The 25,941-nt window shown below is 51.8% G+C and overlaps 1 protein-coding gene and 2 long non-coding RNA genes across 6 annotated transcripts in view; 2 read left to right on the plus strand and 1 right to left on the minus strand.

The window, feature by feature from the left end:
* LOC146404550 (uncharacterized) overlaps nt 1-13,387 on the plus strand; it is a 68,482-nt gene extending 55,095 nt beyond the window's left edge. Inside the window, exon 5 of the long non-coding RNA XR_014840796.1 lies at nt 13,259-13,387. This is a non-coding gene — a long non-coding RNA (uncharacterized LOC146404550). The remainder of the gene's footprint in view (nt 1-13,258) is intronic.
* Nucleotides 13,388-15,869: 2,482 nt separating this feature from the next.
* The window catches only part of TVP23A (trans-golgi network vesicle protein 23 homolog A), a 46,596-nt gene continuing 36,524 nt past the window's right edge, over nt 15,870-25,941 (plus strand). For all 4 annotated transcript variants that reach the window (XM_085017607.1, XM_085017608.1, XM_013995649.3 and 1 more), the window contains exons 1-2: nt 15,870-15,986; nt 16,237-16,316. In XM_085017607.1, coding sequence (XP_084873733.1) covers nt 15,978-15,986; nt 16,237-16,316 — 89 coding nt within the window. In that variant the 5' untranslated portion in view covers nt 15,870-15,977. The remainder of the gene's footprint in view (nt 15,987-16,236; nt 16,317-25,941) is intronic.
* Nucleotides 20,400-25,469, minus strand: LOC146404551 (uncharacterized). Its single transcript, XR_014840803.1, has 2 exons — nt 22,799-25,469; nt 20,400-22,751 (listed from the first exon to the last, which is right to left on the minus strand). It is a non-coding gene; the product is annotated as an uncharacterized LOC146404551 (long non-coding RNA).

The following is a 25,941-nucleotide window of genomic DNA, read 5'->3' on the forward strand; positions in this document are numbered from 1 at the left end:
GGAGTTCCTGTCACTTAGGGGTCACAAACCCGACTGGTATACATGAGGACTTGGGTTCGATCCCTGGCCTCAGTCAGTGGGTTAAGGATCCAGTGTTGCTGTGAGTTGTGGTGTAGGTCGCAGATGCAGCTCAGATCTGGCGTGGCTGTGGCTGTGGCGTAGGCTGGCAGCTGTAGCTCCCATTCCACCCCTAGCCTGGGAACCTCCATATGCCACAGGTATGGCCTTAAAAAGATTAAAAAAAAAAATTGGGGCCCAACCAGTATGCTTCTTAGAAAGGGATCCTGGTAAGGATGTGACTGGAAAGAATGTATTTGGGAAGGGATCTTATCTGGGAAGGGCAAGGGAACTGGGGCTTTTATCCTCCACTCCAGGGCTGCTCCTGGGGCAGGAGGAAGTGGGGAACGGGCTGGTTGTTCCCAGCTGACATGATTATCAATTTTTTTCGTGCCTTTATTCAAGCAACTTCTTCTTCTTTTTTTTTTTTTTTTTTTGCATTTTAATTCTTGCTTATTGCTCTTTTTTTTTTTACTTTTAAATGATTTTTATTTTTTCCATTATAATTGCTTTACAGTGTTCTTTCCATTTTACTGAACAGCAAAGTGACCCAGTCCCACATACATACATATATACCTTCTTTTTCTCACATTATCCTCCATCAGGCTCCATCACACGTGACTAGATCGAGTTCCCAGGGCTACACAGCAGGATCTCATTGCTTATTATTCCAGCAACTTCTGTTCACCGAGCACCCACCATGTGCCAGATCCAAGTGCAGGGGGACCCTGAGGAGGAAACAAACCCAGCCTGACCTCAAAAGACTCTCATAATGAGCCTGTAGTGCCCACAAGCCACATGGGAAAATCCTTCTCTTAGAATTCTTCACAGAAAGTTCTTCTGTTAGAATCGTGCCTGCCTCGGGGTTGGGGGGGGGAATCTGTCTTTCATCAGCAGCACCAAACGCCTGAGTCCCAGACTCCTGCCCCACCCGCCACTGTCCGGGTGCGGCCCTGCCCCTTTTCTGATGTCCACGTGGCTAGAGTGGGCACCCATGGGCCTTTGCTCCCGACGGTGGGGATTCCTGCCTCTAACAGTGACCAGGGTGGGGTGTGGCCAGCTGGGTGGAGCATCGTCCACGAGGCTTGGGGAGCCCTCAGACCCGCTCGTCCTCGTTGGCTGGGATCGTCGTGGCTCTAGCACGGCAAGTCCTGCACCTTTGGAACCCCCTCGGCCCGGGTTAGCGGGTCACCCTAGAACTCTGACCCTAGCTTGGTCCCCACCCCCCCACCTCCCACTGGCATCACCTGGAGGAACTTTTAAAAGATGCTGCTGTCTCGGTCCCACCACGGACCGATTGATTCCAAGTCTCAGGGATGGGACCCGGCATGGGGCTCGTGAAAAAAATCTCCTGGAGATTCTAACAGCCTGCTGGGTTGAGCGCCCTGGGCCAGGAGAGCGTGAGGCCGCGTTTAACTGGGGATGGATGTTCATCTTCCGGATGAGGCGGGGGCTGAGGAGGAGGGGACAAGACCACCGGGTGGGGGTCCATTGGCTCATTCATTCGTCAGTTCTGTACAGAGAATATCGAGCATCAGAGGTTTTCCTGGGGCTGGAGATACAGGGCAAAGAGGACAGTTAGGGTCCCCTCTCGTTTGAGCGGGAGACACAGACAGGGACTAGATGGGTCACCTGCACCCTTCTTGGTGAAGATGTGCCAGAGTGATGGGTTGAGTGAATTGGGGTCTGAGGGATGCAGAGCCACGTAGACGTGGTGTTTGTTTCCTGTGGCTGTGGTAACAAAGGACCCCCGGCTGGGTGGCTTCAAACAACAGGGAATAGCCTCTCATACTTCTGGAGGCCAAGGTGCTGGCAGAAGTGGGTCCCTCTGAGGCTCTGGGAGAGAACCTGCCCCCGACTCTCTTCTCATTTCCGGGGCGGCTGTCGGTCCCTTACTTGGAGAAGCCGGATTCTGTCTCTGCCGCTGCCCGCACCTGCGCCTGCCTCTGCCTCTGGGTCTTCACGTGACCTCCTCCCCTCTCTGCGTATCCTCTCCTCTTCTTTCCTTTTTTTTTTTTTTTTTAAGGGCCACACCTGTGGCATATGGAGGTTCCCAGGCTAGAGGTGAACTGGAGCTGTAGCTGCCAGCCTACACCACAGCCACAGCCATGCCGGATCCGAGCTGTGTCTGCGGCCTAGGCTGTAGCTCATGGCAACGCCGGATCCTTAACATGTTGAGTGAGGCCAGGGATTGAACCTGCGTCCTCATGGATACTAGTCGGGTTCTTAAGCTGCTGAGTCATGATGGGTTCCTCTTCTGATAATGACACTCGTCACTGGATTTAGGGCCCACCCCGAGTCATTCAGGATGATCTTATTTCCAGATCCTTAATTACATCCACCAAAGACCTTTGTCCAAATAAGGTCATGTTCTCAGGTTCCAGGGGTTAGGAGGCGGACATATCTTTTCTGGGGGCACAGTCAACCTCCTACAGATCTGAGGGGCAGGGAAGGCTTCTGAGGGTGTGACTCATTCCAGATGTCGACTCCCAGGCAAGGATGTGGGAGGAAGGCCAGAAGCCCTGCAGGGGGACAGAGAGCGTTGGGTGCCTGAGGCCCCCCACACCGGGGCCCTCCCGAACAGACCCAAAGCCTCGGAGTTACCACCCCACCTGGGGGCGGAGAGTGCTGGGGAATTAGACACCAACTCCCAAAAGTCACTGGTGCTGGGAGTTCCTGCGGTTTACTGCCCCATCTGGGGGCCTGATGGCTTCTGGAGGGGAGAGAAGCCCCCAGCAAAGAAAGGAAGATGTTTGCAGGCTTGGGAACCATGGGTGCCCAGTGGTGCTGGTGAAACATTAACTGTGGCTCTTCCAGGAAGTGCCACATGAGCAGCCATCTGAAGGATGTGAAAGAGTTGGCCTGGGACGAGCATGTCAGGACATGTGGAGGGCATGCCAGGCACAGGAAACACAGGGGCAGAGTCCCTGAGGCAGGTGGGGACAAGGACAGCCAGGATGGTGGTGTGGCTGAGGTCCCTGGGGGCCGGGCAGCAGGAGCCAGGTGGACTCTCCTGGGCACATCAGAGCTGAGATCTGACGGTGTGAACAATGGGAGCCTTTGGGGAGTTTTGAGCCGGAATCCAACAGGATCCAGTTACTGTTTGACAACAATCTCCCCTCGATGGAGGGCCAGAGGGTGGGTTGCAGGAGTGGGGGCAAGAGCAAAGCGGAGAAAATGCACGCTGCAGGGCCTGACTCTGACTCACCCAGCTGTGTGGCCCCAGGCCAACGCCTTCCCTTCTCTGGGCCTCAGCTTCCTATCTGAAAGAACGAGGCCAGCAAGCTGGGCCTTGTCTACTCTGGAAAGATGTTCCATGACTCCTTTGTGGTCCCGTGAGCCCAGTGCCCTGGCTGTGTTGGGAACTGGGATTTTTTTATTTTTGTCTTTTTAGGTCCGTACCTGCGGCATACGGAAGTTCTCGGGCTAGGGGTCTAACCGGAATTGCAGCTTCCAGCCTACGCCACAGCCACAACCATGCTGGATGAGGACACGGGTTCGATCCCTGGCCTCCCTCAGTAGGTTAAGGATCCAGCATTTCCGTGAGCCGTGGTGTAGGGCGTAGACACGATTTGGATCCTGAGTTGCTGTGGCTCTTGCTGTGCTACAGCTGTAGCTCCAATTTGACCCAATTCTGGGTATAGAAGACAGCAAAGTCCAAGGGCAGCGGAGTCCTGAAATAGGAAGAGCCGTGGCTTTCTCCAAGTAGAGAACTGCCCTGCCAGCCCGAACACCAGCTTAGGGCTGTTTACGTGAGCAGGAGATACATTTCTATGATATTAAGGCTCGGGAAAATGTGAGGTTTATTTGTTAGAGACCCCTGGCCCAAGCTAATTCTTGATGCTCAGAGTTATGGCAGAGTTGGAATTAGAACCAGGTCGTTGATGCCAGGACTCGCTGTGGTGTGTGGGCATGAGGCTAACTTCACAGGCACCGACCTCAAGCTGCGGTTCATTTTCCCACGTCTGCCAGCCTCAGCCACTCTCAGCTGCTCCTGGGTTTAGAGTCAGGGGTGCAGAGGGTAGAGTCAGGGCCACTTCACTGCTGCCACCATCCATGGCGCAGGACAGGGCACAGGGAGTCTTGGTGGTGCGCTAGCCAAGTTGGGACTTCTAGCTCCAACCATGACGGTCAGGGCTGCCATCCACCACCTGGTCACCCGCTGTCTCCCCAACCCCCGCCCCCAGGGAAGATGTCTGTGTGCTTCTGCGTTATGCTCCCGGGAAGTGCTCCACAAGACTGGGCCCCCACGCCGTCTGCACACAAGCACTTAAGTGCCCAGGAGATTGGGGTGGGGGCAGATTTGGGCACCTTCACACTTGCTCTCAGAGCACCACTGCTCCCTGACCCCTGTGTCCCGTGCTGAGTCAAATTCACCACTCTAGGACCCCAATTTCCTACAAGTATCCTCAGTGCTGGCTCCTCTTCCTGCTACAGATGCTGCCTGTCGTGATCTGTGGCCTCAGAGCTAGGGGTCCTCTTCCTCCCTGGGCTCCTCTGTAGGTGATGCTGGCAGGTATGAGGACTCTGCACACCTCCACCTGCCAACAGCCCTTGAGTGCCAGCCAGATCAGGGTACCCACAAATGGGGGTGGGGGAGTGTATGGTCCACTCCTGCCTTGGCAGCTCCCGTCCAGCTAATGTGGCCTGTGTGGACATAAAGGAAGACACCGAGGAGTTTCCTGGTGGCTCGGCAGGTTAAGGAGCTGACGTTGTCACGGCTGTGGCTTGGGTTTAATCTCTGGCCCAAGAACTTCCGCATGCCATAGATGCAGCCAAAAAAAAAAAAAAAAAGGAAGGCATTGAGAGGCCAACCCACACCAAGCAAGTGGGTGGCAGATGTGGGCTAAAGGTTCTGCTTTCAGTGCATCCGGTGGACGCTGGGCAGCAGGTACCCACGCTCCTCAGATCCCTTTCCCACCTTCACATCCTCCAGCCCCGTGAGTTCTCCCTTCCAACAGCACCACCTGCCCCTCTTTGCTGGAAGACAACCCACGCTGCTGGAGCCCCCTTGGCCTGTGTGTGCCAAGGGCCAGACGTACCTGGCAATTGCTGTGCCTTCTGGGCACCACGCTTAACCAGTGGCTGGTGCATGGGGGGTGGGGCGGTGTATAAAGACTTCCAGTCCCTCCCCCGAGGGGAGACTGAGCGAGCCACAGGTACCTCTGTTTGGGGCTGAATTGTGCCCCCCCACCAAAGCCATATGTTAAAGTCCTAACCCCCAGTCCTTGAGAACAGGACCTTATTAGGAAATAAATTGTGGTCGATGTAAATATTTAAGATGAGGTCACCCTGGGATAGGGTGGGCCTTCAATCCAACATGACTGGTGTCCCTATAAAAAGGGGAAATTTGGACACAGACATGCGAACAGGGAGAACGCCACGGCAACGTGGTGGCTGGAGTTAGGCTGCCACAAGCCTGGGAACCACCAGAAGCCAGGAGAGAGAGGCCTGGCAGAGAGGCTCCCCTAGTGCCACAGAGGGTCAACCCCTGGATTGTGGACCTCTGGCCTCCAGAACCGTGAGACAAAGCATCTCTGTTGTTGACACTGCCTGATTGGTGATCCTTCCTCCTGGCAGCCCTAGGAAGGTGACACACCTGCTGTGGGACTTGGCCTGACGTCTCCTTGCCTGTGTGGCCTCCCTCCCTCTGCTCTCAGGGACGCTGGCTAACTCCTCCCATTCACCCAAATCCTTCTCATGTAGGGTCGGCTTCTGGAGAATCCCACTTATATTAGTGGGTTTTACGGAGTTTTTTGGAAAACTGGCCAGGAGCAGACAGAGAAAACGGAAACGAGCAAATGGGCCAAGGGTGGCCTGGACCCACCTAAAGAAAAACAGCCCCCACTCAGCTCCACCACAGGGGAGGTAGGCTCATCCTCGCCTGACCATTAAGTTTCTCAAGAGAAACCAGAAATGATTTCCAAAAAAAAAGAGTGACATCTGCTTTTTCAATGTTAGCAATGAACTCTGGCATTTGCTTGCTGCTGCTTTTTGACCACTCAGCTGGGTTGAGCCGATGGCACCAGCTTCCTGATCCCTCTGGACCGGGGCCAACACTGTGTCCAGACATCGCTGCCCTTTCTCCTCAGCAGAGCGTTTCCCGTAAGTGGTGGCTCCCTGCCTGCTGGCTCTCCGACATTCCAGGGCTGGCGGCCAGACCACACCGGGGCTCCTCCTCCATGGGGCCTGTGCTCCTGAGCTGGGGCTTGAGCCGCCTGGTCCTCACCGCCTGTCCCATTCCACTCTGTGTCTGTGATGTGTGGTGTGTTTCTGAGACAAACCTGGATCCAGAGAGCACCCCCCCCGGGGGGGGGGTTTGAATCCAGGCTTCTGTTTGCCTTGATCTGGAACATCTTCTTCTGCATGTTGGGCAGAGAGTCACCTGGCAGCTTCCCCAGAGCTGAGCATCGCTTCATTCACTGGCTTGCTCACCAGACAGTGGTCACATGTCCACGGTGTGCCAGCACGGACTCGGTAGACAGAGGGCACACCTGCTCTCATGGAGACAATAGTCTAGCAGAGACATAGGGATTGCAAAGTTTGCTTAACGAATAAGAAAAGATAATCAGGGGTTCCTGTCATGGCTCAGTGGTTAACGAATCCGACTAGGAACCATGAGGTTGTGGGTTCGATCCCTGGCCTTACTCAGTGGGTTAAGGATCTGGCGTTGCCGTGAGCTGAGGTGTATGTAGGTGGTGCGCCAGAAGTGGCTCGGATCTGGCGTTGCTGTGGCTGTGGTGTAGGCTGGTGGCTACAGCCCCAATTCGACCTCTAGCCTGGAAAATTTCATATGCTGTGGGTGTGGCCCTAAAAGGACCAAAAAAAAAAAAAAAAAGAAAGAAAGATAATCAGAGATCATGGAAACTGCTCAAAAGAGGACAAAACATGTCTAGATTCCAGAGGGAAAGAGATGTCTAGATCTAGAAAGAGAGACTGAGTGATTGGGTGGAACAAGAGCTGGGTCTTGTTTCTAGAGAGACTTCATATTTTCAGTCCTAAGATCTGCAGGGGAAATGGCAGGTGCAAAGGCCCTGAGGCAGGGAGGGGATTAGGGTGTCTGGAAGTGTTAGCGTATGGCCAGTGTTTTTTCATTTTTGGAGGGGAGGAGGGGGGATTTGGCCACACCAGCGGCATGGGGAAGTTTCCAGGCCAGGGACTGAATCCAAGCTGCAATTTTAGACCTTCGCCACTGCTGCAGCAATGCCAGATCTTTTAACTCGCTCTGCTGGGCAGGGGATCCAACTCGAGCCACTGCAGTCAGATGCCTAACCCACTGTGCCATAGTAGGAACTCCCTAGAGTCTGGCCAGTGTTATCAGAGCATGATGAGTGGTGAGGGCAAGGTGGGAAAGGTCAGCAGGTCCCCCCCGAGCCGGGCTCGCTGGGGGCATCTTCTTTAGTGGGGGAGGACCCACGCTGGTCCTCCAGCTGCTGGGGGGGGACCAGCAGTATCATCTTCCTGGTATCGGGCCCGCGGGAGGGACCCGCCAAGCTCCCACTGTTCCAAGGGGCCAAGCTCAAGATGGGTAACAAGCTCTGCACACCCCCACACCCAGCTTCCTGAAACAGCCCTGCTGTGAACTTCATGTTTTTGCCCCTGTCCCAGCCCTTGAGTGATAAGAGGCTTCCTCTGGCCTGTTTGCCAACTCCTCCATGGCCTGGAGAGATGGCAGGCTGCTTGGGAGGCTAGGCGGGACACATCGAAACTTGGCTGTCCCTTTTGTCCCCAGTCTGGAATGTCCCTTCTTGGAGGAGTGACCAGCTGGCCTAGTGAAGCTGCTCCTCCCCCCCACCCCCACCCCCACCCCAGGTTAGGGCAGAGCCCAGCAAGGTGCAAGCTTCTGGCACAGAGAGGCTGCATCACAGGAGAAGAGGACTCAGCAAGGGTGGGCGGCAAGGAAGGGGTCACAGAGCAGATAAGTAACTCCCAGACCACCCCCGGCTCCAAGCCACGCAGACTTTCTGCTCTCATTCTGTGGGTCAAGGGCAGCTGGCACAGAGCTAAATACTGAGTGGGGGGAAGGTGTGTGGGATCAGACCTGGGGCTGGAAGAGGCCCTGAGCTGCACCCCATTCCCCCCTGGCCCGGGTTGGAGAGGGGAGCTGTAGCCCCAGGCCCATCATTCTTGGGCCAGCAGCCTCTTCTCACCCTCGGCCTGGCATTCCCCACTGGTCCCGAAGATCTACCCACAGGGCACCTGGCAATGGTCCTGCATGCCCCTCACCCCAAAGCAAGGTGCCAGATCTAGCAAGCAAAAATTAGGGAGCCCAGTAAAATGGAACTTGAGGTAAATCACTTTTAAACATAAGTATATCCCATGCAATATTTGGGATATACTTATGCTTTAAAATGATCGGTTGTTTTTCTCAAATTCTGATTTACCTGGTGTCCTCTATTGCATCTGGCAAACCGTGACTCCAGGCCAGGGGGCATCCAGGCTCAGAGGACCCGGGGCTCCCACCCTGGCGTCTGCCCGGCTGTCCCTCGGCCTCTCATCTCCCTGCTTCCCCACAGCTGTGCCCATGTCCCAGGGCCCCTCCCACCTGACCCGGGCCCTGTCCTTCTCCAGGCTGGCAGCCACGGCAGGTGCCCAGAGGGCCGAGCAGCGGGGCCAAGCAGGGCAGGTGGGTCCCTCCCGTGGGCTGCCCTGGGGTGGGGCCAGGCGGTGTGAGGGGTGAGCTCTGGATTTCTGCCCAATGGACCTCAGCTGTGCCTGGGCCTCTGATCCCCCATCCATGAGAAGGGCAGAGATTCATTCTCTTGCACACTCCCAGGTCCTTCACTTGCCCGCTTATCCGCCTCTTCTGTGCAAGTCTAGACAGAGGGTCCTACCTTCACTGAGCCGCTATTCTAGTTCAGAGAGAATAAGAATGACCAAACATGGCAAGTAAAAGAAGAGAGGGGAAAACAAACAGTCTCTTGAACTCGAAAGAGGAGTTCCCATTATGGCTCAGTGGTAATGAACCTAACTAGTATCTATGAGGACTTGGGTTCAATCCCTGGCCTTGCTCAGTGGGTTAAGGATCTGGTGTAGGTCACAGACCTGGCTCGGATCCAGCGTTGCTGTGGCTGTGGTATAGGCTGGGAGCTGCAGCTCTGATTCGCCCCCTAGCCTGGGAACTTCCACATGCTGCAGATGTGGCCCTAAAAACAAACAAACAAACAAAAAAGTAAAAGAAAAGGGAAAAAAAGAACTCAGAACACAGAGAGCAAAGGTGTAGAGACAGTGGTTGAGCGAGGCATTAGGGAGGAGGTCAGGCGGGGCAGCTTGGATTCTCTACCTGTGAAAAATCGGTGTATGCACTGAGGAATATTGATGCAGAAGAGACAGCACGTGCAAAGGCTCTGTGGAAGGAAAGGCCTCCTCTGATGATGCGTTCTGATGATTGGTAGAATCTGGCCAGTGCACAGAAGCAGAGTGAGTCTCCCAGCCAGCTGGCAGAGGGTAGCCAGCCCCACCCTGCAAAGCCTTATGAGCTAGGGTGGGAGTTTGGGGTCCACCTGATGGGAAGGGGAAAGTGGGGACCTCGTGGCAGAGGATGGAAACCCAGGTTTCCTACTTCCTCCTCTGCAGAGGGCGGGGCACAGCTCTGGCTGCGGAGGTGGGAGTACAGGGAAGGTCCCGTGAGATCTGCGCTGAGTGGAAAGATAAGAGGGCCGGGATGATCTCATTTGTTGGGGATGTTCTGGTCGCTCCGATGGCATTCCTTTCACAGTTTGCAGATAAGGCCTAGCCCTTCCTATGTACCTGGCACCCTGGCTCTGTCTCAGCATCATCTCTGCAGTGATATTTCTTTGGCAGATTATCTGCCTTTTCTCCAGCTGCCCCTTGGGCCTGGGGTGGCTGGAGGGGTCTCGCGCCTCAGGGAGGCAGCAGGACACAGACCATGGGAAGATGCAAAGGCAAAGGGCCTGGGTCTTCCCACGAAGAGGCTGCGAGAGAAGAGCTGGGGAGAGGAAAATTCTGGTTGAAAGAGATTTATCGGAGTTCCCGTTGTGGCACAGTGGTTAACGAATCCGACTAGGAACCATGAGGTTGCGGGTTCGGTCCCTGGCCTCGCTCAGTGGGTTAACGATCCGGCGTTGCCGTGAGCTTGTGGTGTAGGTTGCAGACGCGGCTCGGATCCTGCGTTGCTGTGGCTCTGGCGTAGGCCGGTGGCTACAGCTCCGATTAGACCCCTAGCCTGGGAACTTCCATATGCCGTGGGAGCGGCCCAAAGAAATAGCAAAAAGACAAAAAAAAAAAAAGAAAGAAAGAGATTTATCCATGAGTTAATCTCGAGGAGGGTGTGACCTTGTTGGGATGTGAGAAACTGTGGGAAGTAAAAATATTGATGAGCCAGATGGGAAACCTGAGGGGATTTGGATAAAATCTCTAATGCTAAGGATTGGTTATTATTCACTTTGGTATGCATGATGACGAGGAAGTGGCAGCTTTTAAAAATTGAGATGTAATTCAGACATCATAAAAGTCACCCTTTTAAAGGGTCACAGACAGTGATTTTTAGGATATTCCCCCAAGTGGGCGGTCTTCACCACCCTCTAATTCCAGAGAACTTTCATCCCTCCAAAAAGAAACTTTGTACTAATTAGCAGATTCCCCCCCGCCCCTTGGCAACCACTCATCTACTTTCCGTCTCTGTGGATTCGCCTCGTCTGGACATTTCCTCTAAACGCAATCAGACAATATGTGCTTTTTTGGTATCTGGCTTGTTTCACTGAGCATCCTGTTTGTAGGGCCCAACTGGTCCTGTAGGAGCTCATGACGTGGGCAGGATACATTTTCTTTAACCCCTTCAATAGCTGATGGACATTTAGATGCCTTCTGTCTTCTGGCTCTCAGAGGGGATGCTGCTATCAACAGTCCTGGACCAAGGGTTTGTTTTTTCTGAACATGTTTTCAATTCTTGTGGGGACACACCTAGGAGTGGAATTGCTGTGCTTTTGTTTTTTTTCAAGAGAGTCCATTTTTAGGAGTTCCCATCGTGGCTCAGCGGTTACCGAACCCGATGAGTACCCATGAGGTTGTGGGTTCGATCCCTGGCCTCGCTCAGTGGGTTAAGGATCTGGCATTGCCGTGAGCTGTGGTGTAGGTTACAGACGTTGCTGGGATCCTTTGTTGCTGTGGCTGTGGTATAGCCTGACAGCTACAGCTCCGATTCGACCCCTAGCCTGGGAACTTTCATATGCCGAGGGTGTGGCCCTAAAAAAAACAAAAAAAAAAGAGTCCATTTTTAGAGCTACATACCAAAATATTACAGTGAAATAATAAGATGCTGGGGTTTGCTTCAAAATTACACAAAAGAAGAAAGTAGGGAATGTCAATGCGAAAAGACAAATTTTAATCAGGACAAGTTCACAAAGGTTTATTATGCTGTTTACATTTGTTTAAATTGGGGCATAAAAATTCTTTTTTTGGGGGGGTCTTGCCTGTGGTATGCAAAAATTCTGGGGCCAGGGTTGGAACAGAGCAGGGACAACATCAGTTCCTTAACCCCCTGAGCCACCAGGGAACTCCCCAAACTTTTTTTAATGTTGGGGCTTTGTTCAGAGTGGATTTTTTTGTTCTCCTTTTGAATTTCCACCCAATCACTCTCTAGAATAGAAATGTAATACAAGCCACATGGGTCATATTAAATTTTCTAGTAGCCACGTCTAAAAAGTAAAAACAGGGCAGTTTGATTTTAGTCAAATCACTTTAACCCAATATAGACAAAACATGATCATTTTAATATGTGAGCAATTTAAAAATTATGAGAATATATTTTACATCCTTTTCCCGGGTCTTCAAACCCCAGTGTGTATATCTTATAAGAACAACTCCATCTCGTCTCACCCCCATCAAGGGCTCCATAGTGACTCCTGGCTCCTGGATTGGGCTGGGCAGCATTGTTTGGGGGCATTTAGTGTGTTTTTCAGATGAGATCGGGCGTGTTCAGGGTGGTATGGCCATAGACTAGTGCACTTTTCAAATAGTTCTTGTAACTTCTTTTTCTTACTTGGTTGGCTTTTTTTTTGGCTTTTTTGTTTGTTTTTCTTTTTATGGTTGCACCTGCAGCATGTGGAAGTTCCTGGGCTAGGGGCTGAATCTGAGTCACACCTGTTGCTGCTGTGGCAATGCTGGATCCTTTAACCTACTGTGCCAGGCCAGGGATGGAACCCATGCCTCCACAGCGAGCCGAGCCACTGCTGTCGGATTCTTTGCCGCAGGCTTGGTGGTTTTTAATCCCTCTGCAAGTGGAATATTGGCCCAAAGAGGACAAGCATGTAACGTGTCTCACCAAGTGCTGTGCCCATGTCTAGACCAGCATATCAAGCACAGAGCAGGTGAGAGTTGAGTGAATATAGGATCTGGGAGGGTGTAGGGTGGGAAATCTCTGTGCCTGGGATCAGAGGCCCAGGCACAGCTGAGGTCTACTGGGCAGAAATCCAGAGCTCACCCCTCACACCGCCTGGCCCCACCCCAGGGCAGCCCACGGGAGGGACCCACCTGCCCTGCTTGGCCCCGCTGCTCGGCCCTCTGGGCACCTGCCGTGGCTGCCAGCCTGGAGAAGGACAGGGCCCGGGTCAGGTGGGAGGGGCCCTGGGACATGGGCACAGCTGTGGGGAAGCAGGGAGATGAGAGGCCGAGGGACAGCCGGGCAGATGCCAGGGTGGGAGCCCCGGGTCCTCTGAGCCTGGATGCCCCCTGGCCTGGAGTCACAGTTTGCCAGATGCAATAGAGGACACCAGGTAAATCAGAATTTGAGAAAAACAACCGATCATTTTAAAGCATAAGTATATCCCAAATATTGCATGGGATATACTTATGTTTAAAAGTGATTTACCTCAAGTTCCATTTTACTGGGCTCCCTAATTTTTGCTTGCTAGATCTGGCACCTTGCTTTGGGGTGAGGGGCATGCAGGACCATTGCCAGGTGCCCTGTGGGTAGATCTTCGGGACCAGTGGGGAATGCCAGGCTGAGGGCGAAAAGTGGCTGCTGGCTTGGGAGCTGCTGCTTCCCTCCTGTCTGATGGGCGATGGGGTGCAGCTCAGGGCCTCTTCCAGGCACAGGTGGATCCCACACTGCTGCCCTCACTCACTACTTAACCCTGCCCGCCAGCTACCCTTGACCCACAGGATGAAGAGCCAAACGTCTGCGTGCCTTGGAGCCCAGCGAGGTCCAGCCTGGCTGACCCCTCTCACTGCCCCCGGCCAGACTCTGGGCTCCGGAGTTCAGCTGTGTTAGTCCAATCCAAGCCTCTGCCTTCTGGTCCACGGCGCCCGGGGGCCTGTCCGGGGAGGAGAGTGATGCACGGTCCTCCGTTCTGGCTGCCATTTGTCACAGGTACGTGCAGGTAGGAAACAGCCGATGGCGCTGGATGTGCAGCTCCTGTTCCCCATTTAGGCGGGTGTCCCTTGGCAGGAGGAACGGCTCTGGCATGAGGCTCAGGTCCTATGTGCTACCAGGCCTGCAGGGGCTCCTTGAGTTCCCCTGCTGATGACCACAGCCAGAGTCACCAGGGCCACTGCTTCCTGAGCCCCAATTCTGAGAAGCCTTTCACACCTGTTTTCTCTAGTCCTTGCATTATCCCTGCCAGGTGAGGCGAGGTGTGGTCCCATTTTACAGGTGAGGAGACTGAGCAGAGAGGTGAAGCTGCCTGCCCAAGGCCACACAGCCAGTGAGGAGGGGAGCCTCGTGCCCAGCCAGGGCGGCCTGATGCCAGAGGTTGGCCTTCAAGGCCAGCCAGAGGCCAGTGGCTGCCTGAGCCCAGAGGTCCTTCCCTGGGGTGGTTCTGGCTTCAGGTCTGGAGGCCCCACTGCAGGGATCAGAGATGGGGCTGCTTCTCAAAGCTCTGCTCCCCCAGCCCCTCCTGGGCTAAGACAAGCGGAGGTGACTTGTGTCGGGATCCAGTGGCACCAGCGTTGAGGGGAGAAGGCCAGTGTTTCCCAGGAGTCTCTGATGCCAAGGAGACCCTTATGCAAAGCAGATTCCCAGGCCCGGCCCTGGAGTTTCGGGGCCCTGGAACCTGCATTTAACCAGCAGCCCCAGGTGAAATGCCTGCAGCTGCTTTCAAAGCCAAAGCCGAATTCCCTGCCAGATCCTCGGGCTCTCTGCCCACTCCCAGACTCTGCAGGCTGGCCCCTCAGCAGGCTGTCCAAGTGTGTGCGGAGGAAGGGCGGGTTCTCCTGGAGGCTCTGGTTCCGGCCCCAACATCTGCATCCTCAGCCTGTGCCCCCTGAGGACGGCTCAGGAGCACATGACCTCCACCTGGTGGGAACGGAGGCTATTCTTCGGGTACCCCAAGCTGATGACTGCGAATGACAGTTTGTCCCCACTCGGGGCTTCCAGGGGGGCTTTCCAACCTCCTCACCCCCCTTGGGGACTCTCTGAGCCCCCACTTAACAGATACCAACAGTCGATGACTCTCAAGAGTCAGAGGAAAAGCCCCTAAATGTTCTGTAACGGCTTCTCACCTCCACCTGCCCTCTGCTGTGGCCCCTGCCCCCCTCCCCCATATCCCTCCCAGGCAGCTGGGGCCCAGCGGGGGAGGGGAGCTTAGGGCACCCCAGCCTCTCCCTGTGACCTTCTTCTGTGTCTGCAGCCGGCTTTGGGCTAGAAGAGCCACTAGGCTTTTCTAGAAAGGCAGACTGTGGTGGTTTAGATACTCCCAATTCAAAGGGTGGGCCAGAGCCTGTAACATCGGCATCACCTGAGCACTTGTTGGAGCTGCAGCCTCGCTGGCCCCGCGCAGACCCTGACTGCTGAAGATGCCCCTTCCAGGAGAAAGTACCCTCCCTCCATGTATACCTGGCAGACCCTTCATGGGATCAGAATCGAGGGGAGCACCCGCCTGGGGCTCAGAGCCAGGTATCTCCTTGTTCTCTGTTCTCCACGCCCCATCCCGGGCACACTGCAGGCAGCCACCACCACGCACTAGCAGTGAGTGAGTTGTGGCAGGAGCCTGTGGACCACTGGCCCATTTCTGGGTCACCAGGGATGGAGGACAGGTCCCCATTGCCCGTGGCAGGACAAAGGGCAGGACCCAGGGCCCCGGCATCTAGACTCTTGGCCTCTGCCTCTGGGTGGGTGGCCAGGAGGAGGAGAGGGCAGAGAGGAGAGGGAGCGACCTTGTCTTGGACTGGAAAGATTTTCGGGTGGCAAGGCTTCCTTCCTGGGAGACACATGGGAAGGCCTGTTACATCCAGAAACACTGTAATGACTGCTAATAGCAGTTATTTTGTGCTATGTGTCTGGCACCCGGATGCATGCAGATGCCACTGTAGGTAGCAGTGGTACCCGAGCCGTGACTGCAGCAGGTTCACCTATTAAAAGGCAGAAGCCAGGGCTCCACTCCCGGCCTTATGAATCTCCAGGGTTGGGCCCTCCTGGGAAACTGCTTTTGACAACGGCCCTGGGGAGTTCCTCGGATCAGGTCTTGGGAAACAGTGACTTCCTCCAAACAGTGGATGAAGCTGCTGGACACTGATATCATTCATCCTCTCGTTCACTCGCTCATTCGATGTTTATGGAAGGTCCACCGCCTGCACCGACCCAGCCGCCCCAGGCCTCCCAGGATCGCTGGCTGCGGTACCCAAGTCCGCCGCGAATTCTCCTCTCCCTGCTGCCACTGTCCTCGCTCCATCCCTCCACCTGCCATCAGCTCTTTCGCTCCTAGGCTAGGTCCCCAGCGAGCCCCGGGGCGCAGAGACCCTCCCAAGCCCCGCCCCCACCGGGGCAGCCAAGCCCACCTCCCCAGCCCGCGACTGCGCTCTGGGCCCCGCGCGCCCCGCCCCCAGCAGCAACCTGCGCGGAGGACGCTCCCGGGGGCTCCGGAGCCCGGCCCTCCGCGCCCGCTGCGCGTCCCAGCTCTTCCGCGGCGGCGAGAGGCAGAATCCCAGTTTGGGGTGTGGGCTCCAGGTGGGCCCTGGGAAGGATGAAGCAGGTAGGGCCGCGGGGATGCTGGGGACAGGAGGGTGATGGCAAGGACGCGAAGAGCCTGCAGGAGCCCTGGGGAGAAGGGGGATGGAGTGAGGCGGGCGGAGGGATGCGGGAGCCCGGCCTTGGGCCTGCGCCGGACTCCAGAGGGGCTGGAGGGTAGAGAAGGACTCGTAGTGCAGCTGAAAAGGAGAGGTCCCACAGCAGAGAGGGTTGGGGCGTGGAAGGGCCTTTCACGCGTCTTTGGTGTCCCACAGGCCCTGGTGGACGATACGGAGGACGTGTCCCTGGACTTTGGCAACGAAGAGGAGCTGGCCCTCCGGAAAGCCAAGATCAGGTATGTTGGGCCTGGCTGTTGGGCGTGCATCCCCTCAAAGCTGCAGGTTCATTCACGTGCATTTATTCATTCGAAATGTATTGAGCACCGGGTGCGTGCCAGGCACGGGGACTAGGGACTCGGCCTGGACAGATCAGGCAAGGTCTTGGGGACCCTGTGGTCTGGTGGGGAGGGCGATAACCTGGAACGGGCACACAAAGATGTTCGCAAGATAATTAGTGTGAGAAGAGTTGGGAAGGAAATGAACAGGGGGGTGAGAGTAATTGGGAGAGGCCTGTTGCCTTGGTGCAGTCAGGGAGGGCCTCCCTCGGGAGTTGTTGCACCTGAAACCTGAACACTGAGAAGCAGCAGCTGTGGGAGACTGAAGGCTGTGTTCCAAGCAGAAGCACCAGCAGGTTCAAGGGCCCCGAGGCTGTGTGGTAGGGTCAGAGAGAAGCCACTGCCGCTGGAGGGTAGTGGTGGAGGGGAGAGGGGTTGGCAGGAGGCTGGAGAGGTGGGCAAGGGCTTGAATTTTGATTTTCATCCCAGTTTCAGCTTCAGTCAACTGAGTGTTGGTTGAACACAACAGCAATGGATTCTCTCACAGTTCTGGAAGCCAGAAGTTGAAAATCGGCTTTCCTGTGCGGACACCAAGGTGTCGGCAGGACCACACTCCCTCTGGAAGTTCTAGGGGAAAGTCTGCTTCTTCCCCTTTCCAGCAGCTGGCGGCTGCTGGCGGGGGGGCCCCTTCCTCCGTCCTGGAGTCCAGCAGTGCAGCATCTGCTGGTCTCTGCTCCCTTTCACTTCACCTTGGCCTCTGGGTCAGACCTCCCTCTGCCTGCCTCGCTCAGTGTTACTTGTGATTGCAGCTAGGGCCACCTGGATACCCCACGCTACTCTCCCCATCTGAACATCCTTCGTTTAATCACACCCGCAGAGTCCCTTTTGCCAGTTATGAGAACAGTCCCAGGTTCCGGGGATTAGGACCCTGGATTGAAGGCCCTTGTCCAGCCTACCATAATGACCAATGAGGGGTTCCCATCGTGGCTTAGCGGTAACAAACCAGACTAGTATCCATGAGGACACGGCTTCGATCCCTGGCCTCGCTCAGTGGGTTAAGGATCTGGCATTGCCATGAGCTATGGTGTAGGTTGCAGACGCAGCTTGGAGCCCACATTGCTGTGGCTGTGGTGGAGGCCCGAGGCTAGGGCTCCGATTCAAGCCCTGGCCTGGGAACCTCCATGTGCCGCCGGTGCAGCCCTAAAAAAACAAAAACACACACAAACCGTAATAACCAATGATTATCTTTAAGGAAAGGCACTCTAAGAGAACTGGAATCCTAGGGACTCTTCTGCAGCATCTAAACTCATCATATGCTCAGTCTTTACGGAGCACCTCCTGTGTGCCTACCTCTGAGCTGGTGTCTGGGGACACATGGTATACAGGACAACACCCTCTGCCTCTTTGGAGTCACCTGGTCTAGAGCGGGGATGGTCAGCCTCAACATTTGGGGTCAGGTACCTCTTTGCTGTGGAGGCTGCACCTTGTAGGATCTTCGGCAGCACCCCTGGCCACCCCACATGCCCGTAGCACCCATCAGCAGTGTCCCCAGATGCTGCCAGATGTTCCCTGGGAAGCAACCTTGTTCCCAGTTGAAAACTGTAGGTGCGTGGGTGTATCCCATGGCTGGTATGAGTCAGTATTTTAAATGCTGTGATTGGCAAAAACTTGGGCACTTAGGCTGGTCAGGGGAGGAAGTGACAGCTAAGCTGAGAAGGATGAGTAGGAGTCAGCTAATAGGGCAGGGGTCCCATGCAGAGGCCTAGAGGTGAGTCCCGAGTCCAGGGAGTTGAGAGTGGTTCCCTGGGGTGTAGTCTGAGCAGCGGCTGGGGCCACACCCAGAAGGGCTTGCCAGCCACCTGTGCCTGTTCAACACTTGCTATGCGTCCAGTGTGAGGCACCGAAGTTTGGATGTGTAATTGAAATAGTGACATGTGGCTGCCACATTGGATGATGCGGTTCTAGAGGTGGGGTTTGCACAGGGCAGTGACATGGTCGGGATTGCAGGGTGGAGGGGGGATTGCAGGGGCAGAAGGAAGCAGAAGCTGGGAGCTTGGACTAAAGCGCTGGCAGGGAGATGGAGGGAAGTGGAGGGGCACAGAGGAGGCAAAATCCGCCAGCCTTGCTGATGATCAAGATGTGGTTTGTGCCGGAGTTCCTGTTGTGGCTCAACAGGATAAGAACCTGACATTATCTCTCTGAGGGTGCGGGTTTGATCTCTGGACTCCATCAGTGGGTTAAGGATCCGGCATTGCTGTGAGCTGCAGCGTAGGTCACAGATGCGGCTTGGATCCAGTGTTGTCCGTGACCGAGAAAATCCATGTGTTGCAGGTGCGGCTGTAGGAAAAAAAAAAAAAAAAAAAGATGTGGTTTTTGAGGGTTAGTCCAGGGTGATGCCCAGGCTTCTGACCTAGTGACCCAGATGAAGGAGCCCTTAAGGGGAATAGATGTTGAGTCCAGCCAACTCATGGCTATGTGTGTGTCTGAGAGCGACTGATTGCAGAATCCTCTGGTAGATCCTCTGGTGTGCCTCATGGAGATTCTGCTCCAGCCCTGGATCTACTTAACCAGATTCACAGAGGATCGGCTGGGAAATTTACAAAGTAACATCTGGAGTTGATTCTGATGCTCAGAATATAAAGATGGCTCTAAATTCTGAGATAAATGAAGTCACCCAGATAGCAGGATGGAAAGGGGGTTCTTTTTCTTTATTGTTCTTTTCTCTTTTTTTTTTGTCTTTTTAGGGTCACACTCTTGGCATATGGAGGTTCCTAGGTTAGGGGTCAAATTGGAGCTGATGTTGCCAGCCGACACCACAGCCTCAGCCACGCCAGATCTGAGCTGCGTCTGTGACCTACACCACAGCTCACGGCAACGCCGGATCCTTAACCCATGGAGCAAGGCCAGGGATCGAACCTGCGTCCTTAGGAGTACTGGTCAGATTTGTGTCTGCTGAGCCACGATGCGAACTCTGGAAAAGGGATTCTTAACTGGGGTGTGGGGATGGGCTTCCCAGGGTCCAGGAACTTTCTGGAAACTGTTACCAAAGTTTCACATGTGTGCTACTTTAGGAAAAGGACTCAAACTTTAATGACATGATCAAATAGGTCCCTGGGTTTTAAAAGATAAGCGTCATTAGTATCAGGTGAGAATTGCTATTTGTAAATTCTCGGTTGAAATAGACTCCAGGTTGACTCTGAAGGGAAGTGAAATTATGCCTGAGGCCCTGTCATGGGGTTTGGGATATCAAGGCTAGTTCTTCCTTTACCACTTGCTGGCTTTGTGATTTTGGACAGTGTTCGCCTTGCCTTGTCGAGCCTCCGCTGACCCATCTGTAAAATGCGGGTAACCATAGTAACTTGACCTTCACCCTGTGGTTTGTTCAGTACAGGTGCTGGCTGAGCCCTGGGGATAGAGACCTTGTCCTTTCTCTCTCTCTCTCTCTTTTTTTTTTTTTTTTTTTAGGGCCACACCTGCAGCACATGGAAGTTCCCGGCTTAGGGGTCAACTTGGAGCTGCAGCTGCCTGCCTGTAGCACAGCCACAGCAATGCCAGATCTGAACCACGTTGGCAACCTACATCACAGTTCGTGGCAAACCCGGATCCTTAACCCACTGAGCGGGGCCAGGGATCGAACACGAATCTTCACGGACGCCATGTCAGGTTCTTAATTGCTGAGCCACAGCAGGAGCTCCCCTTTCCCTTCCTGTCCCTCGTTCCAGGTCAGTGAGGCGTCGTGGTGTGGGGAAGGCACCTGGCCGAATCAGTGGAGGATGTGCTGGCATAGCACACCTGGACAGGTAGAGAAACTGTTAGGCTGCGTGTGTTTTTCCTCAGTGGGCTACGTTTTGCTTTTTTTTCTTACTTTTTTTGTTGTTGTGGGGGAAAACCCCTATAACATAAAATTTACCATTTTGCCATTTTACTTTATTTTTTGTCTTTTTGCCATTTCTTGGGCCGCTCCCGCGGCATGTGGAGGTTCCCAGGCTAGGGGTCCAATCGGAGCTGTAGCCACCAGCCTACACCACAGCCACAGCAATGCAGGGATCCAAGCCGCATTTGCAACCTACACCACAGCTCATGGCAACGCCGGATCCCTAACCCACTGACCAAGGCCAGGGATCGAACCCACAACCTCATGGTTCCTAGTCGGATTCGTTAACCACTGTGCCACGACGGGAACTCCCATTTTAACATTTTAAAGCGTACAGTTCAGTGATGCTAAATATATTCATGTTGTAAAACAGATGTTGTTTCAAAAACAGTCCAGAACGTCTTCACCTTAAAATCTGCCACCCTCTCCCCATGACACACTAACTCGCCGTTGCCCCTCCCCCCAGCCCCTGGCCCCTGTCCCTTTTCTTTCCGAATCTCTGAAATTGACACCGCATGCGAATGGATTCCGAGAGTCTTTTTGTGACCGGCCTATTTCATTTCGCATAATGTCTTTGAGGTTCATCCCTGGCGTGGGCTGTGTCAGCACTGCCTTCCTCAGAGGCTGAGTGATGTTCCATTATGTGTATGTATCACATTTTGTTTGTTCATCTATCGCTCGACACTGGGGTGGCTTCCACGTTTTAGCCCTTGTGAAGGGTGCTGCAGTGAACACGGGTGTGCAGATATCTTTTTAAGACCTTGCTTTCAGTTCTTTCTACCCAGAAGGGAAATTGCTGGGTCATAGGGTAATTCTAGTTTTGATTTTTTGAGGAACCTTTATACTATTTTCCATAGCAGTTGAAGCATTTAAGAATCCCACCAGCACTGCACAGGCTTCCAATTTCCCTACATCCTCACCAACAATTGTTACTTGTTTTTTTGCACAGTAGCTATTGCGGTGGGTTGTGTGGTGGCATCTTCTTGTGGATTTGATTGATGTTGCCCTAGGGATGAGCAATGTTGAGTGAGCATCTTTTCATGGGCATGTTCTCATTTGTATGTCATCTTTGGAGAAATGCCAATCCAAAGTTCTGTGCTATTTTTTAATCGGGTTGTTGGATTTTTTTTTTGCTCGGTGGTAGGAGTTCTTTATAGATTCTGGGTACAAAGTCCTTAGGAAATGTGTGATTTGCACGTATTTTCTCCTATTTCATAGGTTGTTTTTACACTCTGTGGACTGGGTCCTTCGATGCATACCAGTTGTAAAATTTGACATAGTTCCATTTATCTATTTTTATGTTTGTGTTTGCTTTTGGTGTCATAGTGTCTGTGAGTGTGTGTGTGTTTGTTTTTTCCTGAAATATAATTCGCATGTCATATACTCACCTTTTTTTTTCATTTTTTTTTATTACTCAAATGAATTTATCACATCTGTAGTTGTATAATGATCATAACAATCTGATTTCACAGGATTTTCATTCCACAGCCCAAGCACATCCCCCCACCCCCCAAACTGTCTCCTCCGGAGACCGTAAATTTTTCAATGTCTGTGAGTCAGTATCTGTTCTGCAAAGAAGTTCCGTCTGTCCTTTTTTCAGATTCCACATGTCAGTGAAAGCATTGGATGTTGGTGTCTCATTGTATGGCTGACTTCACTTAGCATGATAGTTTCTAGGTCCATCCATGTTGCTAAAAATGCCAGAATTTCATTCCTTTTCATGGCTGAGTAATATTCCATTGTGTATATGGACCACATCTTCTTGATCCACTCCTCTGTCGATGGACATTTAGGTTGTTTCCATGTCTTGGCTATTGTAAATAGTGCTGCAATGAACATTGGAGTACATGTGTCTTTGTGAGTCGTGGTTTTCTCTGGATAGATGCCCAGGATTGGGATTGCTGGATCAAATGGTAGTTCTGTTTAGTTTTCTGAGGAATCTCCATACTGCTTTCCACAGTGGTAAAGCTGGAGTAGCAATACTCATATCAGACAAAATAGACTTTAAAATGAAGAATATTTTCAGGGACAAAGAAGGACATTACATAATGATCAAAGGATCAGTCCAAGAAGATGTTATAACAATTTTAAATATCTACGCACCCAACACAGGTTCACCACAATACATAAGGCAACTGCTAACAACCTTAAAAGGAGAAATCGACAATAACACAATCATAGTGGGGGACATTAACACCCCACTTACAGCAATGGACAGGTCAACCAGACAGAAAATCAATAAGGAAACACAGGCCCTGAATGAAGCATTAAACCAGATGGACTTAATAGATGTTTATAGGATATTCCATCCAAAAGCAACAGAATACACATTCTTCTCAAGTGCACATGGAACATTCTCTAAGATTGACCATATCCTGGCCTACAAGTCCAACCTCAGTAACTTTAAGAAAATTGAAATCATATCACCTTTTAAAAATATATGATGCCATGTGGTTTTTCGTGTAGTCACAAGGTTGTGCAACAGTAGTTGCAGAATTTTTTCATCACCCCAGATGGAAGCCCTGCAGCAGTCACTTCCCATTTCTCCCCTCCCCCAGCTCCTGGAAACCACCAGTCTACTTTCTGTCCCTATGAATTTGCCTACTCTAGACATTTCAGTGTGAATGGAATCACACAATATGTGGGCTTTTGTCTGGCTTCTTTCACTGAGCATCAAGTTTTCAAGGTTCATCCATGTTTCATAACCTCTTATAGCTGAACACTATTTTATTATGTGGATAGAGTACATGTTCTGTACCCTTAATGAATCGCTAGATGTTTGAGTTTCTGGTTTTTGATTCTTATGAATATGCCGCTGTCAACATATATGCACAAGTTTATGAACATATGTTTTCTTTTTAAAAAAATTTTAAAAAATTGAAGTATAGTTGATTGACAATGTTGTGTTAGTTTCAGGTATATAGCAGAGTGATTCAGTTATACATACATATGTATTTCGTTCAGATTCTTTCCCCTTATAGGTTACTACAGAATATTGAGTATAATTCCCATTCTATACAGTAGATCCCTGTTACTTATTTTATATATAATGGTATGTATGGGTTAATCCCAAATTCGTAGTTTATCCCTCTCCCACATTCCCCTTCAGTAAACATAAGTTTGTTTTCTATGTCTGTGGGTATATTTCTGTTTTGTATATAACTTTATTTGTATCATTTTTTTAGATTCCACACATGTGATATCATATGATATTTGTCTTTCCCTGGCTTACTTCACTTACTACGATAATCTCTAGATCCATCTAGAATCATGCTGCAGATGGCATGATTTCATTCTTTTTTATGACTGAGTAATATTCCATTGTTTATTTATACCCCATCTTCTTATCGATTCATCTGTCAATGAACCTTTTTTCCTTTTTCTTTTAAAAAAGTTTTTTATTGTAGTTGATTTACAATGTTCTGTAAATTTCCACTGTACAACAACTGACCCAGTCATATATATATATATATATATACACACACACACATATATACACATTCTTTTTCTCATATTATCCTCTATCATGTTCCATCAAAAGTGACTAGGTATGATTCCTTGTGCCGTATAGCAAGATCTCATTGCTTATCCACTCCAGATGCAGTAGTTTGCATCTACTAACCCCAGACTCCCAGCTCATCCCACTCCCTCCTTCTCCCTCTTGGCAACCACAAGTCTGTTCTCCATGTCTATGAGGTTATTGTTTTTTCTGTAGATAGGTTCATTTGTGCCATATATTAGATTCCAAATATAAGTGATATCATGTGGCATTTGTCTATCTCTTTCTGGCTTACTTAGTTTGAGTCTCTGGTTCCATCCATGCTGCTGCAAATAGCATTATTTTGTTCTTTTTTATGGCTGAGTAGTATTCCATTGTGTACCACATCTTCCATTCATCTGTCAATAGACATTTAAGTTATTTCCATGTCTTGGCTGTTGTGAATAGTGCTGCAACGAACATAAAAGTGCATGTATCTTTTGAATGAAAGTTTTGTCCAGATATAGGCATATTCTGTTCCACTGGTCTGATGACTGTTTGTGTGGTACCAGTACCACACTTGATGACTGTAGCTTTGTAATATTGTCTCAAGTCTGGGAGAGTTACGCCTCCTGCTTGGTTTTTGTTCCTCAGGATTGCTTTGGCAATTCTGGGTCTTTTATGATTCCATATAAATTTTGGGGTTGTTTGTTCTAGTTCTGTGAAAAATGTCATGAGTAATTTGATAGGGATCACAGTGAATCTGTAGATTGCTTTGGGTAGTATGGCCATTTTAACTATATTAATTCTTCTAATCCATGAACATGGAATGTCTTTCCATTTCTTTGACTCCTCTTTAATTTTAATGTTTTATAGTTCTCAGCATGTCAGTCTTTCACCTCCTTGTCTGTCAGTGGACACTAAGTTGCTTCCATGTCTTGGCTCTTGTATAAATAGTGCTGCTGTGAACACTGGGGTGCAGGTATGTTTTTCAATTATGGTTTTCTCTAGATTTATGCCTAGGAGTGGGATCATATAATAATTCTTTTCAGCTTTTTAAGGAACCTCCATACTGTTCTCCATAGTGGCTGCACCAATTTACATTCCCACCAACGGTGTGGGAGGGTTCCTTTTTCTCCACACCCTCTCCTGCATTTAGTATTTGTAGACTTTTTGAGGATGGTCATTCTGACCAGTGTGAGGTGATACCTGTGAATGTGTTTTCAGTTCCAGGCCGCCAACAGGCAGATATGACACTGTCATAGGAGACCCAGGTCAGTCCTAGGCTGGCATGTTAACCCTTCACTCACAGTGGCCTTGAACAAGTCAGGGTGCCTTCAGATCCTCTTTTTTCTCATCTGTTAAATGGGCATGATGTTGGCACCATCATAGGGCTGTGTGAAGAGGACTAAATTAGGTGGTAAATGTATGTAACGAGTCCAGTGGGACCCCTGACACCTTGGATGGTCTTCCTAAATGGTATCTTGTATCCCAACAGAAGTGTGACTTCGGGAGTTCCTGTTGTGGCTCAGTGGGTTAAGAACCCAGCTAGTATTCATAAGGATGCAGATGTTGATCCTTAACTCAGTGGGTTAAGGATCCAGCATTAACATGAGCTGTGGTGTAGGTCACAGATGCAGCTAGGATCCGGCGTGGCTGTGGCTGTGGCACAGGCTGGCGGCTACAGCTCCAATTTGTCCCCTAGTCTGGGAACGTCCATATGCTGCAGGTACCACCCTAAAAAGCAAAAAAGAAAAAAAAAGATAAGCATGACCTGGGTGTCCCAACTCTATGGGCGGGGCTGCAGGGGAGGAGGCAGGTCCTCAGTGGCAACAGGATGTCACGCTGGGGTTGTCCTTGGATCTGGAGACTGGCCCTCGTGTAGAAAGTTATGTTTATGCTTTCAAGGCACTGCCTTCACAAAATTCACTGGGACGCAAATGTTGAGCTTCCAGCAGATCCCCACCCAAAGGAGAAGGATGTCCTCTCGCCTGAGGCAGAGCTGCTGGTCTCAGCTGTCAGGGCTGGTTTGTTGGCAGCTTTGGCCGGTAGTCCGTGGTTGGTCCTCGTCCAGCCCAATGGGAACTGAACTGAGGAGAATGCCGCCCCCTGGCCTCAGGTGCCACAGGGACTCTCAGGTCAGGGGGGCCGGGTCCCAAGGCAGAAAGCACCTGGTGTCAAAACTACCCCTGCCAGTCCCCAGCGAGCCCATCCGTTAGGATAAGGTTTTGTCT

The sequence above is a fragment of the Sus scrofa genome, chromosome 3, assembly GCF_054392235.1.
Source record: "Sus scrofa isolate SSC_HxYL_T2T_F1_AM1 chromosome 3, Sscrofa_HxYL_maternal_Yorkshire_Landrace_v2.0, whole genome shotgun sequence".
Classification (NCBI taxonomy): domain Eukaryota; kingdom Metazoa; phylum Chordata; class Mammalia; order Artiodactyla; family Suidae; genus Sus; species Sus scrofa.